Source organism: Manis pentadactyla, chromosome 2 (genome assembly GCF_030020395.1).
Source record: "Manis pentadactyla isolate mManPen7 chromosome 2, mManPen7.hap1, whole genome shotgun sequence".
NCBI classification, from domain to species: Eukaryota; Metazoa; Chordata; class Mammalia; order Pholidota; family Manidae; genus Manis; species Manis pentadactyla.
In genome coordinates, this window is record NC_080020.1 from 126,368,959 (window position 1) to 126,384,546 (window position 15,588).

Below are 15,588 nucleotides of genomic sequence, written 5' to 3' on the forward strand. Positions count from 1 at the left end.
CCCTTTCTGCCCCCTTAGTGCTGCTCTTCTGTCAATGAATTATTCCTTTTATTAGTTTTGCTTTATAAATTTATTATTTTCCTTATGTCTGTGGAGAGTATTTCCATTGGGAGTTGAATTGTAATTTGAAGGATTTTCCATGTGTCAATAATTAATGGGGTGGTTTAACTGTCTGCTGATTATCATTTTGTCTGCTGTAAAATCAACTACCGGTCTTATTACTGTTTTTTTTTTTAGAATTAGTTTATTCTCTTTCAATGGATCTTTCCTATATTAAGAATTTTTTGTGTTTCATGTTAAGAAATTTAACTATGATGGACGTAGGAAGTATTTACTTTTTAAAAAAACTGCTTTTCAGTTATAAGGAATTTTTAAGCTATATTTTCTGGGAAACTAGTTATTTCTGAGGAACTTTGATCAGCATTTATTCAAATATTTCTTCAATCTTATTTTCTCAGTTTTCCTACTGGTTGTGCAAATGTAGTTGTTATATTAGGTGTTTTAACTATGCATTATCAGTCTATTCTTCCTCTTTTTCTCTTTTTAATTATTATTTTTCTCTCTCTTTTTTAATCTTGACCTTTAATATTGAATATAATCTAGCATACTAATATAATATTCCAGTATGCTAATCTTCTTTTCCACTGTGTTTATACTCCAAGTCACCTTGTATGTTAAATCTATTAAGTGTACAATTGAACATTGAAATATTTTAGCTCTATAATTTTCATTTGGCATATTAAATATTCATGATTAGTGTCCGCCAAAATTATCCATCTTTTTTCTATTTGTTCTTAAACATATAAATCAAGATTACTTCAAAACTCTTTTCTAAAAACTCCATATCAATATTAGATATGGGTCATTTTATTGATTATTTCCTTTTTGGTTTTGGTAATTTTTCATTTGAAGACATCCCTTGGAATTATTTGTGGAACATTGTGTATAAATATTGTGTATAAATTTGTAGAAGTGATTATTTCATTTTCCTCCACAGATAATTCAGTTACTTTCTTGAAGGTATATGCAATATATAATTTAGGATTACCTAAATTAGTTAGAACTAGTCTGTTTTAATGTTTCCATTGTTTTTGTGAGTTAGCTCTTACTCCTAAAATCTAATTTTTCTGTATAATCAGCCACATCTATACTCTAGTATCCACCTGAGTCTCCAGCATTCACCAGTTCTGATTCCTAGTGCTTCATGGCTGGCATTTTGCTTCCCAGCTCTGCATTCTCATGGTTTCTTGGGGTCCCCACATGTGCATATGTACTGTATGTGTCTATAGTTACCACAGAAAAATTGCATTCATGTTTTGGGGCTCATTTCTCTGAGGTGTCTTCTTCTCTGTGCCTTTGTTCTCATTCGAGCTGCAGTGCCATCCCTGAACCCCAATCTCTGTCTTTACAAACTAAGTCATTTCTGCTTGGACTCTTGCCCCACTTCATCTAATCATTAACATTTTATGATACAGTCTAAGAAATTATGTGACAAGGATCACATACGGCATATGAAATTATGGCATATTCAGAAACAAAAATATGAAATAATAATACCTGTATCTCTATGCCACATAAAATTACATGTTCTTAAAACCAAAATAGGTAATACTAGCGCTATTTGAAGGTTTCTTTAATACTTGCTAATAAGGTAGAATATAATTCAGAAATTGTTCAAATATATTCAAACTAAAAAAACTTTACTAATATGGTACAAATAATTTAGAATCTAAAATTTAGCAATGCACATTGAGCCACTTCATATCTCAGCAAGTGTAAGCTTCACACTCAGGCACTTAAATTATAATTCTTCCAATATCTTTAAGTTTTCCAGATAAGAGAAATTTCTACCTTAAAATAATTTAAGCATTCAAAAAATGCAGTAGGTTCTGTAGTAGATATTTGGTGTAACAGACATTTCATTCTGGGAAAAAAATACTCTCCACCCACTATCTAATTTTTTCCATGAAAGTATATCTAATTGTCTTTGAGAGAACCAACTTTCATGATAATTACAGGAAAAGAAATTTAGGTGTGTAAATTATAAATATTTTGTTTTGATAATGAAGTTCTAATATGAAAAAGGAACTTACATTTAGAGGAATGGGGAGGAACATGACCAATGATTTCAGCAGTTTAGCAAACAGCTGACTCATATTGAATTAGCTCTAGAGTCTGTAAATTGTCACCAGCTACAGAATTCCAGAGGCTTCCTTTTGCTCACACATTCCCCTCTTCAGCTAGAGGGCTTCCACTGTTGCATATTTGCATAGGAGCTCCAGTGCTTCCCATTTCACTGACTCTGAAAATATTGAGAATATTGTGGCAGTCATGGTCCCTTTCTAGAGTGCTATGTTGTAGAGTTCTCTGAAATGCTGTCATACTCTGGAATAATAAGAGTTTAGGAAATTATGTGTATTCTGCTACTGATATAATTGTAAATGTCCCCCTAATAGACTTGAATTATTTTCATGTGGCATGAAACCAGGACTCATTCTGAAATACAAAACTGAAAATCTCTACTTAGTCAATGGAAGCAACAGCATAGACATTGACATTAAGAATTCAAACTGGGGAAATAAGAGATTAGATACAAATGGATATAAAGTACACTGGAAGACAAATCTGAGGAAATTAGCCAGAATACATCAGAGAGGCAGAGATTAAACCAATAAACAAAAAAACCCCACGAGGGATCAAAACATATACCAAAAGAAAACTAAGTTTCAATGTACAATAATAGGAATTTCAGACAAAGACATCAAAGAGAATGGATGGTAGTTTTAAAAATAAACAAACAAATAAATAAACCAGATGAAAAGGTTTCAGGAATAAGTACAGATATTATATCCTTAGATACATAATCATAAAATGTCCTATGCAGAATGGAAAAATATTATCACCTAGATGTGTTATGTGTTAGGGTGAAGTGTAGAATCCCAAAACCGAAAAGAAAACAATTTAACATACCATGAGCTTCTCACCAATAATAACAATACAGATGACAGTAGAGAATTGTCTTCGAAATTAATGAGAAGGGGAAAAAATTATTACTCTAGAAATCTCTCACCTACTAAATTGCATTAAAAATGAGAGTTAAAGATGTGTTAAAACAAAAAGAATGAGTTCCTGTTCAGAGAACCTCACTGGACAACTACTTAAGGTATTTGTGTCAGAGATTACAATCATTACACAATACCCACCCTCATTTTTCTTACTTCCTTATAGAATTCTATTTAGAATAGAATTTCACTAACATCTCATCCTCAAGTACTTGATATCTCTTTTAACTTGCCTGGTAGATTTAATTATTTGCGCATCACAATTTTTCATTGACTCCGTCCCTCTGCCGTACTTTCTTGTAAGTGAAAGATATTTTCCCACTGAATCTGAGATGGGCCAATTATATTGCCGTGAATCAATTATTAGTCAGTGGAATGTGAAAGGTTATGGCTAAAACTCATCTGAGCAGAAAACTTAATGGGCTTGCATGTTCTGGCTCAATTCCTCTTCCTGGCCTCCACTCTGATAACAACATAACCTGGAAAGAAGCTACTCCTTCAGCCTAATGAGAAGACAGTGAAGCTCAGTGGAGGTGAGCACACCAGACTTCAGCAGGGCTGCAGCAAGAAAGAGATCTTATGTAATTTGAGAAGAAATACATTTTGTGGTTGTAAATCATTGAAATATAGGAGTTATCTGTTAATGCAACAATTGACTAAAAAAATGATTATGTATTCTATTATATAATATAAAAATTGCCTCTAGACAGATATCATTTATTATATCTGTCTAAAGGCAATTTTCTTTCGCCACCACCACACTACAACAAAGTATGGGGAATTGTGTTTGTGTTTGAAGAAGAAAGTATAAGTAAAGCTAGAAAGAAGTTAGAAAATGACTTTGTTTTGTTTTTTGCTTTAATAAAACATTCACTTGGGATAACCTGAAAGGCAGAAAACGTACCCAATGAACACATGGCTTTGACAAGGTACTAAGAAAGACATGAGCTTGGAAAAAAATATGGCCTATTTTCTAAGAGACATGGAAGAGGAAGAAACTAGAAATTTCATGACTTTCAGGACTAAAAATGGAAATTTACAAGGTTACCCAAATAAGTTAGCCTCAGGGCTTTCAGCAAAGAAATGCTTCTGTTGATTGTTTGGAATAACTTCTGAATTGCATTCCTGTGGATGCCGAATATGTCCTTGATACCTCAACTCTGTGTTTTGCCAGTGACATACATGGTTTGGCATTTGGACTATAAACAGATATACCAGAAGCCATGTTTGAAGAGAAGCTTTACATGTACTTTAGTGGTTTCATTCTGTGCTCATGATCTCACGCTCCCAATGACTGCTTTTCAGTTCTTATTGTGGAATTAAAATTCACCTGGTCTCCTGAGCCAATCCTAGCAGAGTCGTAGCTTAGTCATAGTTTTCAGATAATGCATGATTAAGTTAAATATGCATTGTTGCAAGCTACTGAGATGTTTTGGCCATTAATCAACAGAGAAACGTCCTGAAGGTTCATAAATTTAAGACTTAAATGCTATTTATGTTTTAAAGGAAAATATGTGATTGTTTTATGGCATTAGAAGAGGGAAAGATGAAAAAAGCAAAGACATTAAACATAAAATGGTTTATTGATATTGCTACACATACATCAAGTTTCAAGTAACAGATATAAACAGGAATAAGACAAACTATTGGTATTTAAATTTTAAGGCATAATAGTTATAATTATATGTAATTTATGAGATAGGAAAGTTATAAAAATCTTTTGCATCAAAAGCACTAAAGTTAGGAGCATATAAAATTACTGCAATAAAAGAGAAGATAATCTTACAGATGTAAAGAAATCTGAAGATAAGCCAACTATAGACTCCAAATTTTCTTTTTAGGACTAATTAGTATATTTAATAGAATAGAACCTGAAGTTGCTTCAGTATAATAGGAAAAGAAGGCTTGACAATCCTGATATAAATACATTTTGTTGAAATAAAAAAAAAATCAGACACCATGATGATGTGTGAAAGGATATATAGGGAATAAATTAGGAGTTCTAGAAGACTGAAAATGCTTAATTAAGATCAGTCTTGGAAGCAGTAAAAATAAAATACATATATATATGCAATGATATAAAAATGAAGAAAGTAAAGTGAAAGAGAAAAATCTCCATTCAACTAGCAAAGTAGTATTTTATATGTGGAAGGGGACAGAGAGGAAAACCATGAAATGTAAATATCCTTTCAAAAACAAAAATAAACATTTTGAAGGAAAACTTTCATTGGGAAAAAAAAGATTCAGAATTCATTTGAACATGTTTTAATATTAAAAGACCAGCTAGAACTAAACACGTCCTGGTGGTATTTATTGGTTTTAAAGACCAAAATAAATCCTAAAGTCATGGTTTCAGGAAAAGAGCTTCCCTAAGAGCATTAAGCTGGCTGCTTGTAGTTTTCTCCTCTGCTAAACTGTATCCCCATCTCCTCACAACATACAGTTGTGCAAAGGTATGGACACTTCTGTTGGATTGGACAGAGTTTTTGTATCACATAATTTTATATCAATTCATTATACTTCAGCCCTCCACAAAACATGACCCATTTGTACAGATACTGAAATTTTCTTTGCAAAGATAACTTGCTTTGTAATACTACAAGAATATTAATTCTGTAATTAGTTTATTTACCTCTGTGCACTAACACTTCTTTTATTTACAAGTGTAATCATTTCACTTGTAGCTAGCTGAAAATCCTTTGGAAGGCTTAGAGATTGTGCAGATTTATGATTTAGCTGGAACTTAGAGACTATAGCAACCAGGAACTTCACTTTCTAGTTTCTTTTTCTCAGACCAATTTTAGGAGTTATGTTCTAATTCATTTTGTAACTTGTCTACATATTATTGTAAGAGAACAGTGTCTGATTTTATATATAACTGCTTAAGAACAATATGCTACTTTTAAGGATTCTGAAAATTATTATGGCTTTTTTCTGATACTGAATGCCCTTAGAGTAGGTACTTCAACATGAATTTTGGAAACATAGTCACTGTCAAAACCTTCTTCTAAAATTACATAGCATTGCCGCCAAAGAGAGACTAAAGTTCTTTCTACACTTTGGGAATGCAGTCTTTATGGATCACTTTAATCAGCTGCCTACTGTTTCACCAACCAACTGTAAGAAGAATAGTAGAGTCCTATTACAGTTTGGGTCTCATGCTTTCCCCATATCAATTAACCATATCAAGAGGGATAGTCCTTACCAATATGGCAGATCCTTATGAAAACACATGATTAAGTTCAAGGAATCATGTGTTTCATGGAAGAGAATGCTCTTTCTTGGAACTGTTATATTGGTGAAGACTGTTGAACTAAAAAAATAATATTTGATGTCAGGTAGTGTCTCAAATATCTATAGAAGAGAACTGGGGAAAATCTTTGTTGATTAATGAATAAACACAGTCACACACCATCAATTATCAGTATCAACATATAACACTTTAAAACATATAGTTACATCTTTAGAAGCAAGTTAGAATTTTCCATACACTTACCAGATGCATTAACATTAAGAAAAATTATTATCATACCACAACTACCAAGATATTGCCTCAGGGAAACTATTCCACAGAGGCTCCTCATTCACTTATCTATATAGTCTAATTCTGACCATGTATAATGGTTATGTTACTATTAATGTAGTCTTGGCTGAAACTTTTATAAAATTACATTTTAATTAAAGGTTCCTGTTATTTATATTGATATTTTAGATTTGCTATAATAAATAGTTTTAATAGATATGTTTCTAACTTGTCAATAAAATAATGGTAATGGCTTGGCTATTAAACTTCCTAATATTGATTTCCTAGAAGGAGAGTTCATAGTATTTAGTTATTTTAGCATCAGGACAAATTTGAATTTAAAAAATTTTTCAATGTAAACATTCAGTATCAAGACATACTGAAAATATATATCTTCATATCAGATGAGATTTATTGGTTTAATAGTGTTTGAATGTTGGTTATAGGATCTAATGTATCAAAAATAATGCCAATCACAAATACTGCATATCTTATATAGTCATTATATTTACTTTCTCATCTTTTAACTTGGTCATTATTATTTTTAATTTTAATAACTTTATTTTATTTATGACTTTATTATAAAACCACTTCAAATTATTTTTAGAAGTTGACTGGGTGTACATGATAAATAAATTATATATATATGTATTTGGTCTCTATTTGTCATGATGTGTACTTTTCACTAAACTTACATTTATTGATCAAAATAATTATAATATTCACAGATAGGCTATACTCTTTTCTGTTTTAACTTTGAATTCCAGGTTCTTATACTTTTATATTTTAATTTCACATGCTAGATGGAAAAAAGTGGTGATTACACTATTACTTGACTAATTCAGTTTTTGCTCAACATCAACATGCAAACTTGACCTCTCATCTATTTTTCTGCTACTTATGGATTTATATCTGATAAAATATTTTATATTCAGATACTGATGTATTCTTTTCAGGTAGGCTATTTTACATATATTTTAAAGTTTATATAAATTTAATATGTCATTACTAAGTAATATCCTAATATTTAAAATCTGAAAACGAATCTGTTCTATACATGTCTTTATATAACACTTATTTGAATATATGGTCTAAATATTTTAATATCTTTTCCTAGTAAAATGATTATTTTGTGAACATTATCATCATCAAATAAGTTTAATATGAACTGTTTTTCAGAGCACTATCAGCTATATGTTCCTGAATCAGCCCAAGTTGGTTCAGCTGTTGGGAAAATCAAGGCAAATGATGCAGACACGGGTCCAAATGCTGACATGACATACTCCATCGTTAATGGTGATGGTATTGGGATATTCTCCATCTCTACTGACAAAGAGACCAGAGAAGGGATCCTTTCCTTAAAGAAGGTAAGAAGCACATACTGTTAATTATTTCGGCACCTCACTCATTTTTCCATGAAAGGAAATTTGGCAGAGGTGTGAATAATCCATACTGTCAGGTCGCTAAAATGTTAAAATACCTCTTTGAGATAAAATTACATTTTAAACATGGTTATGTCTGACTCTCTGATCCTCTCTAAAGAAATACATTTTGTTATAGTGGGAAGATCTGATATAGAATACACCATAGATGTGTCCCCCATCTTTATTTTCACTTAACAGATTTATCATGAATGCCAGTTTTATTCACATCTTACTCTGGGTTATATTAATCAGTATACTAACCTTTCTAACTAATGTAAAAATCTTCACCATGTAAGCTAACACTCATTAGGAGACAGAATTTTGCCTGACAATCATGGATTCATCAGGACAGATTTAGGGAAACTCTTAACCTCTCCCCACTCTTTTTTATTCCTAAAAATTGTTTTCCTCCTAAGAATCAGTCATTGATTCAAATGAATCTATTGTATTTTGCTTTTACGAGTATATAATGGTAGAAAAAAGATGCAGATTTTCACAAAGGGGGACATTTAGTCTGAGAGTCAACTGCTCAACAGTAAAAACTGAAGTCAGATGCCGGAGAACTGATAAATTCAAAGTTTTAATATAAAATAACAAAAACATTGAATTGTATACTCTGCTAAATATCTTTTAAGAGTGAAAGATTTTTTTTTTTAAATCAAGGAATTCTCCAACAAACCTTTCAGAAGAGAACTTCTAAAAGGTGTATTTTGGACAGAATGATATTGATGTCAGATGGGGTCATAAGAGATGCCAGAATAAATTAATTCTTTATTTAAAAAAAAAAATAAGTATATAATGGTCATGTCCTTGTAAAAATGAAGTGGAACAAAGATAATTAGCAGAAAGGAACACACTCCTAATGTACTGTGCCTCAGTCCTCAGATGTTTAACAATTTAAGATTGGAAATCTAATAACATTAAGATCCTTAGAACTTACCTTCATATATTTTGAATCAGAAAGACTGGAGCGGGCCAGTCTTTTAAATAAGTACCCCAAATGATTCTACGTTAAAATATGTTTAGAACACAAGTGAGAAATCTTATCTTGATGTACTACAATGGATACTAAAGTGAATCTATCTATCATCTATCATCTAATTATCTGTCAGTTAATTTTGTATACACTTTTCCACTGGAACTATATAAAATCTCATTAATTTTTCAAATAATTACAATCTTGTATGGATTTAAAACTGAGGATTAACTTGCCTTTTGGATGCTACAAAAAAGCCTGCCAAGTAGAACTTAAGTGTATAAATATCTACACAGCAGTAGTCATCACAAGTTGATATAAAATATTGATGTATTCATCTAAAATATTTTCTCATTTTAATTGTTCTTTCTTGAGATTTTCATGAGAAACATTATGAAGCAAATAAATGAGAAAATGAGAAAAGGTGCATTTTAATTGTAAGTTTGGAGAATGAAAGTGTATTTCTATGCAGATGGGTAAAAGGCCAGTAGAGACAATGAACTGAGAATAGTAAAGAAAGGATAATTGGTTTAAGAAGATGAGCTCAGGTAGAGGTGGGCCTGCATAGGATATTGACCAAAGGAGGAAGAAGCAACCCATGAGAGCATGTCTCCTTCCCTGAGAAAGTCCAACAGAAGACAGAAGTAAATTGTTGCAGTAAGTCTGCAGTGATCTAGCCAGAGTCAAGCAGGAAGCTGGGGGAGTCCTTGCCTATTGAACAGCATCATCTTTATAAAGCCAGAAGTTACATCATATTTTGAATATACTCATGAGCTGAAATACAAATGTATAATGTGGTATAAAGGACAGTGGAAATCTTGCCAGGCTGCATGGCCTTAATTAATTTGACACTATTTGTGAAAAATGAAGGCCAAATGTTATATGCACATATATGCACGTATATGTACATATATATTTAATACTTTTCATTCTATATTGCCCACCCACACATAGGTATTTTCAAGATTAAAATTGTTTTAATTTTGTAAATAGTAGTGATGTTACTACTATTATGATGTTACTAAAAATAATCTTGACACAAAGTTCAAATTATCTTTCACTTTTTTTCCCATGAATTACTTTTTTTAATATAGTCTACACTTCATCTAAAATGCATTAATGTCTGTATTCATCTAATGTTTCGATCCTTCAGATTAGATTATCAGTCTCATAGTTACTTCATTGCTATATATGTTATGTTGTAAATAAATGCAACTTGAAAGCTAACCTATATAGCTCAGTGGATTCTAACCTTAAGATGTACTCATTCAGATGGCAAGAAATGCATAAAACAGCAATTTAAACTCTCTTCCTTATTTAATCTCTAAGGCAGCTCGCCTTAGCAAGCAAGGCAGAACAGCTAATCTTCCCAAAGATCAAAATCAGCATTGATCTCTTAAATCAGCTTGCTGAAGCATCTGCACATTGCTGTCCATATTATCCCTTCATCAGAAAATTGCCAAGTTGAATTCACCGGTCCATGGTGTGGTACATTGTAAATACACTTTGATAACTTTCATTCGTTGTTTAATGGAGCCTGACTGGGTGGAAAGGGGAAAAAAGATAAGGTTGAATGCAAGTTGATGCACTCTTTCTTCTGACATAAGCCTCTATAGTTAGGATGCGCTTCTTAGCAGTTTTTCTCAGATTCTCCTCTCATGTTCTCTGTATCAGTTTGCCCTCTTTATAGCAGTTGTTCCATTTTATTTTATTTATTTTATTTTATTTTTATTTTAATTCAAGGCTCCAACTCTATTTAATCTCCTGACTTTCAGTAAATACTACCTGTAGTATCACTTTCCTTCTTCAAGCATATTTAATTGCATATCCAAGGCCTATTTATTAAGCCAAAAAATTTTTAAATTTGGTCTTCAAGTCAATGAAGGGTAGTGGAAATATGATAGTTACTATCAGATAAACTATAAATTTTGGTCCTTATGTTTAAGAGATATATGACAACTCAAGTTTTGAGTCTTCCATTTTCTTAAGTACCTTACAGGGTAATTATTACAACTAGGTAAGGTGAAAATAGTTTCTAAGCTGTGTCTGCCTAGTAATTACAATAATACCTCAATAGGTACTTTTCTGCACCAAATTTTAATTATACCACATTTTAATTACACTTTTCAGACCACTCCATGTGGTTATTTTAATGCCCTCCTCTATTTCATGTTATGCAGTTCACCTGTAAGCACACAAAGAATAAATTATCCTGTGTGTCCTCTATCATATGTACAGGTTGTTATTAATATTTCTTGGTAGTCTACTTCTCTTTCCTTCTTCTGTAAAATAAGATTTTTTTTCAAAGTCCAAAATTGATATTGTCTTTGTAGTGTAACATTTCCAGGTGTATTTCAGTTATAAGTATCCTTCTTTGTGTTCCCCTCATTTCATAGTAGGCATTTCACTAATTCTTGCCTCAGAAAAATAGCAATTTCGTATCCCTCTTAAATCAGCTAGGTCTGATAGAATAGGAAACCCTTAATCTAATTAATTCACTCTGATGCACTGATAATTTCCTTGAATTTGTATCTATTTGTGTTAAAAGTGTATTCTTTTCTATGGTAATTGTTAAACATTTTTGTAATTGGGTACTTTTTATTGTTCTTAAATTTTATAACCTATCTTGTGTAAAAGATCATTTTACCATTTTATTTAACAAATTGCTTGAGACAACTCATAAGAGTAATATAGAGTTATAAAATTATATTTTTTAAGTTTAAGTTAATCCTAAAAGAAAATAAAAAAGAAATGTATCCAACTTTAAATATATGAAGTCTGCTCCAAGTAAATACATTTTTCATTTTTTTTAGTGGATTGTGTTTATTGATTTTTTTTTTCTTTATCATCCCTTTGCCTTGCATTCAGTGACAGAATAAGAAGCAGGATGTTCTTTGCTATTGAACTGTAAAGTTTTTGGACTGTGAACCAAAAAGTGCAATAAATAAGGCATCCTAAGCTATTGCAAATGTACATACAGGCAAACACATGAACAAATTTGTATAGAAGAAGAAATAGATTTCTAATTCTGAAACTATTTACAAAAACTGAACATTCATTAGAGATTTCATTACAAAAAAATCTCAGCCATGCTGCTATTTTTATTCTTATAAGGCTCTAATATTTGGAAAGTAGTTCTCCTGCTCAGCCAGAAGCTAAAACAAGAGTCCAAGATTCAGTTCAGTGAAATTTCTCATTATATTTATAACTTTGACAGAGGACTGCTTTGAGGTAGTTTTGTTCTTACTATTCATCTATAGGTATGGCCATGGAGTGATAGAATATTTGAAACTACTTGGAATGTTAACATCCATATCCCTTAACTATTGGTAAATTTTCATATGTGGGCATACTGAAACACAGACACACATGCATGCACATATATGTGCTTTTATAGAAATGTACATAATATTAAAGATATAAATATTCTTTATATATCTGTATGATGTGCATTTGTTATTTGAAATAAAATATTTCCATTTATTTTCCCAGTCTTCAAATAACAGTAGGCAAACATATATACTTATCTTTATTGATATCCTTAGGATGATACATGTCAAATGAGCATGACGCTCTTCTGCATAAATTTACAACAAGAAAGCTTATATGTGTGTTCTAGTCTTCACAGAATGGCCACCATCTAGGAAAGGCCTCTGACAGCAAACCATGGTCTAATGTGAAAGCCTTGCTGAAGAAACATCACTCAGATTCATGTCATTTTTCTTAGTTTTGGAAAAATAATATCTTTAAGATAAACATTTTTTAAGAAAACAATTTAATGTCAGTCACTATTCTGGGATTTAGCCATATTTGTATTATTGAAGTGGCATTTTTCATGCATTCAAATATTGAAATCAATTCAATTATCATCATTCCATTCCCTCAATTGAAAACCTGGATGATGATGGAATATAGAAACTGGACCAAGGAGAGGTCACAAGGTGTCAGGAAAACAGAATTTTAGGACCTTCTTGAACTCCAAGAAGAACCGAGTCGTAGAGCAACATGGCTAACTTCTGTTTTCAGTATCCTAGTTTTGATGGTTGTAGAGTTCCAGAGCAAGAATTATATTAGTGTGATTTAATGAACACTAGATGTGATTAATGAGAAACAATTAAAAAAATCCCTAGTATGTAGAGCTGGCTGTACAATGATGGATGGGAAAGTATCTACAGTAATATAAAATGTGTTCATATTAGAGAAGCAAAAGTATTATTTCATAACTGAAAGAGAGCATTGATATGTAAAAGTAATTACTAGGAGTAATAGGATTAAATTAAGAAATTAAAATTTTAAATAGTAATTGAAGTCAACCTATTGATAGTGGACTGACTTAGGTTATTGAGCAATAAGTAAAAACTAGGAGAAGCCCCACTGCCTGAGGCAGTTAACGTTAAAACAGCATAAGCACTTCTAGCAGAGACAGAGGAGACTGAGGATTTCACATGAAAAGGATTTCAATATTTTATTTCTACAAGTCTGTGAATTAAGGAACTCAAGAAGGAACTCAGAGTTCTCATAGCCAGAATTAATGAAATTATCATTAGTGAAGTTACAGGTTCATTTTCAATGTTATTATAAATACTTGGGAATAGGTAATAATGTACCTGTTAATAGTGAGGACATTATATTCCATTAAAAATCTGCTCATCTGTAGTCATCAAATTGGAATATCATGTTACACTATTTATGTGATAATTAGATTTCAGGCAGTATGGCATAGTGCTTTAGAGCACAATTTATAGAGACCCACTGCCTGAGATCAAATCCCAAATGTGCTGCTTACAAGGCTGCTGCCACCAGGAAAGTTTCTTAACTTTTCTGTCCCTTGATCTCCTTATTTATAACTGTGAACCAATTATAACTCACAGAAGTGTTATGATAATTAAATGGGTGAGTATATGTTAATTGTTAAGGTCACATATAGGTGTTAATTATTCATATTTTAGAAATAATATAGAATGTAAAACATGGAATGACACTTTTCTGTACTCTAAAAACTGCTATATTTCAGATTGAGGAAGAGCTATTAATCACCCACCACATATACAAGGAATTATGCCAGATACCTGAAATGTGAAGATGAATTAGATAATATTCTTTCTCTTTGGGAAAACGGAGTAGACATGAAACATTATTATAATACAAGATATCAAATGCTAATGGTTCAGGTTTACTTGGATTGTTATAAGCTCATCACAGACGAAAGGGTGCTGATTTTTCAAAGATGAAGAGCCAGGGAAAACTTTGCCTGGGAAATTACTTTTAAGCATGCAATGGAGCAATATGTACCAGATACTCAGGAAAATGAATGTGAGTCAGGGGCTTTATATCCAACTACATTGTCCTTCAAGTATGGAGATCACAGGCAAACAATTGTGAATATTAAGACTGAGTGAATATTCTATTGGGGAATACCTCATCTAACCAAAACAGCTGTGTCATTAATTACCTAAAATCTCCTATGCCTCCCCTGAAAGAAACCTTTAGGGCCCACAGCTGCAAAGCTGAGGTTTCTGAACACCTGACTTTGAATCCCATCCTACAAGTGGTTGAAATAGAATGCAAATTCAATTCCCAACCATGCTGGGGTGACTTCCTCCCCAGGATGCCAAGGCAGTCATAGAAATTAGAAGGGGTACAGTACAGATTATCTATCTCCTAGAGCCCCTAGTAAGAGCACAGTTCTGCCAAGTTTCAGACTTCCTGTTCCCAAAACTGTGAGAGAATAAATTTCTCTTAAGTCACCCCGTTTACCATAGTTTGTCATGGCAGCCCTCAGAAATCAATGCAGTGGCATTAACACAGAAACCTAATAAACTCATTCAAATATTAAGCAACATTAATATTTGTGAATGCCTGTAGAACCATTCTAAGTAGTATCCCAGTCACAAATAGAATTATTCCAGGAATGCTAGGATGGTTTAAGTTTTGTAGACTGGATCATATGAAATTACCTATTATGTATTCCATATATTGTTGACATAAGTAATTTCACATGCTTACGACTAATTTATTTTAAGTTGAGAACTGACAATACATCATGTTATATTTGCTGGTATTTACATATTGCTGACCTATTTGATTATCAACTATGATTGTCATAACTGTAACATAGTTAGAACTGCTAGATAAAGTACAGGATACCTAGCCAAATTCTAATTTCAGATAAATGATAAATAATTTCTTACTGTAAGCATGCCCATGTGATAATTGATACATACTATATTAAAAGTATTTTAATGTATTAGATTTTGCAACCCTACATCACAGAACTTAGAACACAATTGGGACTTGTCCAGAGAATAAAGCCCAAGGCAAATTCCATAAAAATAGGAAAGAATCTGAGAATATTCCTGGAATATTTTTCCTTAAACTTTGATGTTATATTAGTAATCCCCAGTAGAACAGTTTTGCCTTAAGCTTACCTGCTTTTTATATTAAACACTAAATTAATGATCCAGACTTGCAGGTTTGCACAACAAGGAAACTTGACATAGTCTCGAGATTTTGTTTAATAGAATAAAGATTTTTCAAATTATAAATCCCATCTCCAACATCCAATATCTTGGTGAGGCAAATTTTATGAATTAAATAATGGTA

The 15,588-nt window shown here is 31.9% G+C and overlaps 1 protein-coding gene across 4 annotated transcripts in view; it reads left to right on the plus strand.

Moving 5' to 3' along the window:
• Positions 1 to 15,588, plus strand: part of CDH18 (cadherin 18) — a 1,060,019-nt gene that overhangs the window by 957,437 nt on the left and 86,994 nt on the right. For all 4 annotated transcript variants that reach the window (XM_036896722.2, XM_057496160.1, XM_036896723.2 and 1 more), the window contains one exon: positions 7,765 to 7,952. In XM_036896722.2, coding sequence (XP_036752617.2) covers positions 7,765 to 7,952 — 188 coding nt within the window. The remainder of the gene's footprint in view (positions 1 to 7,764; positions 7,953 to 15,588) is intronic.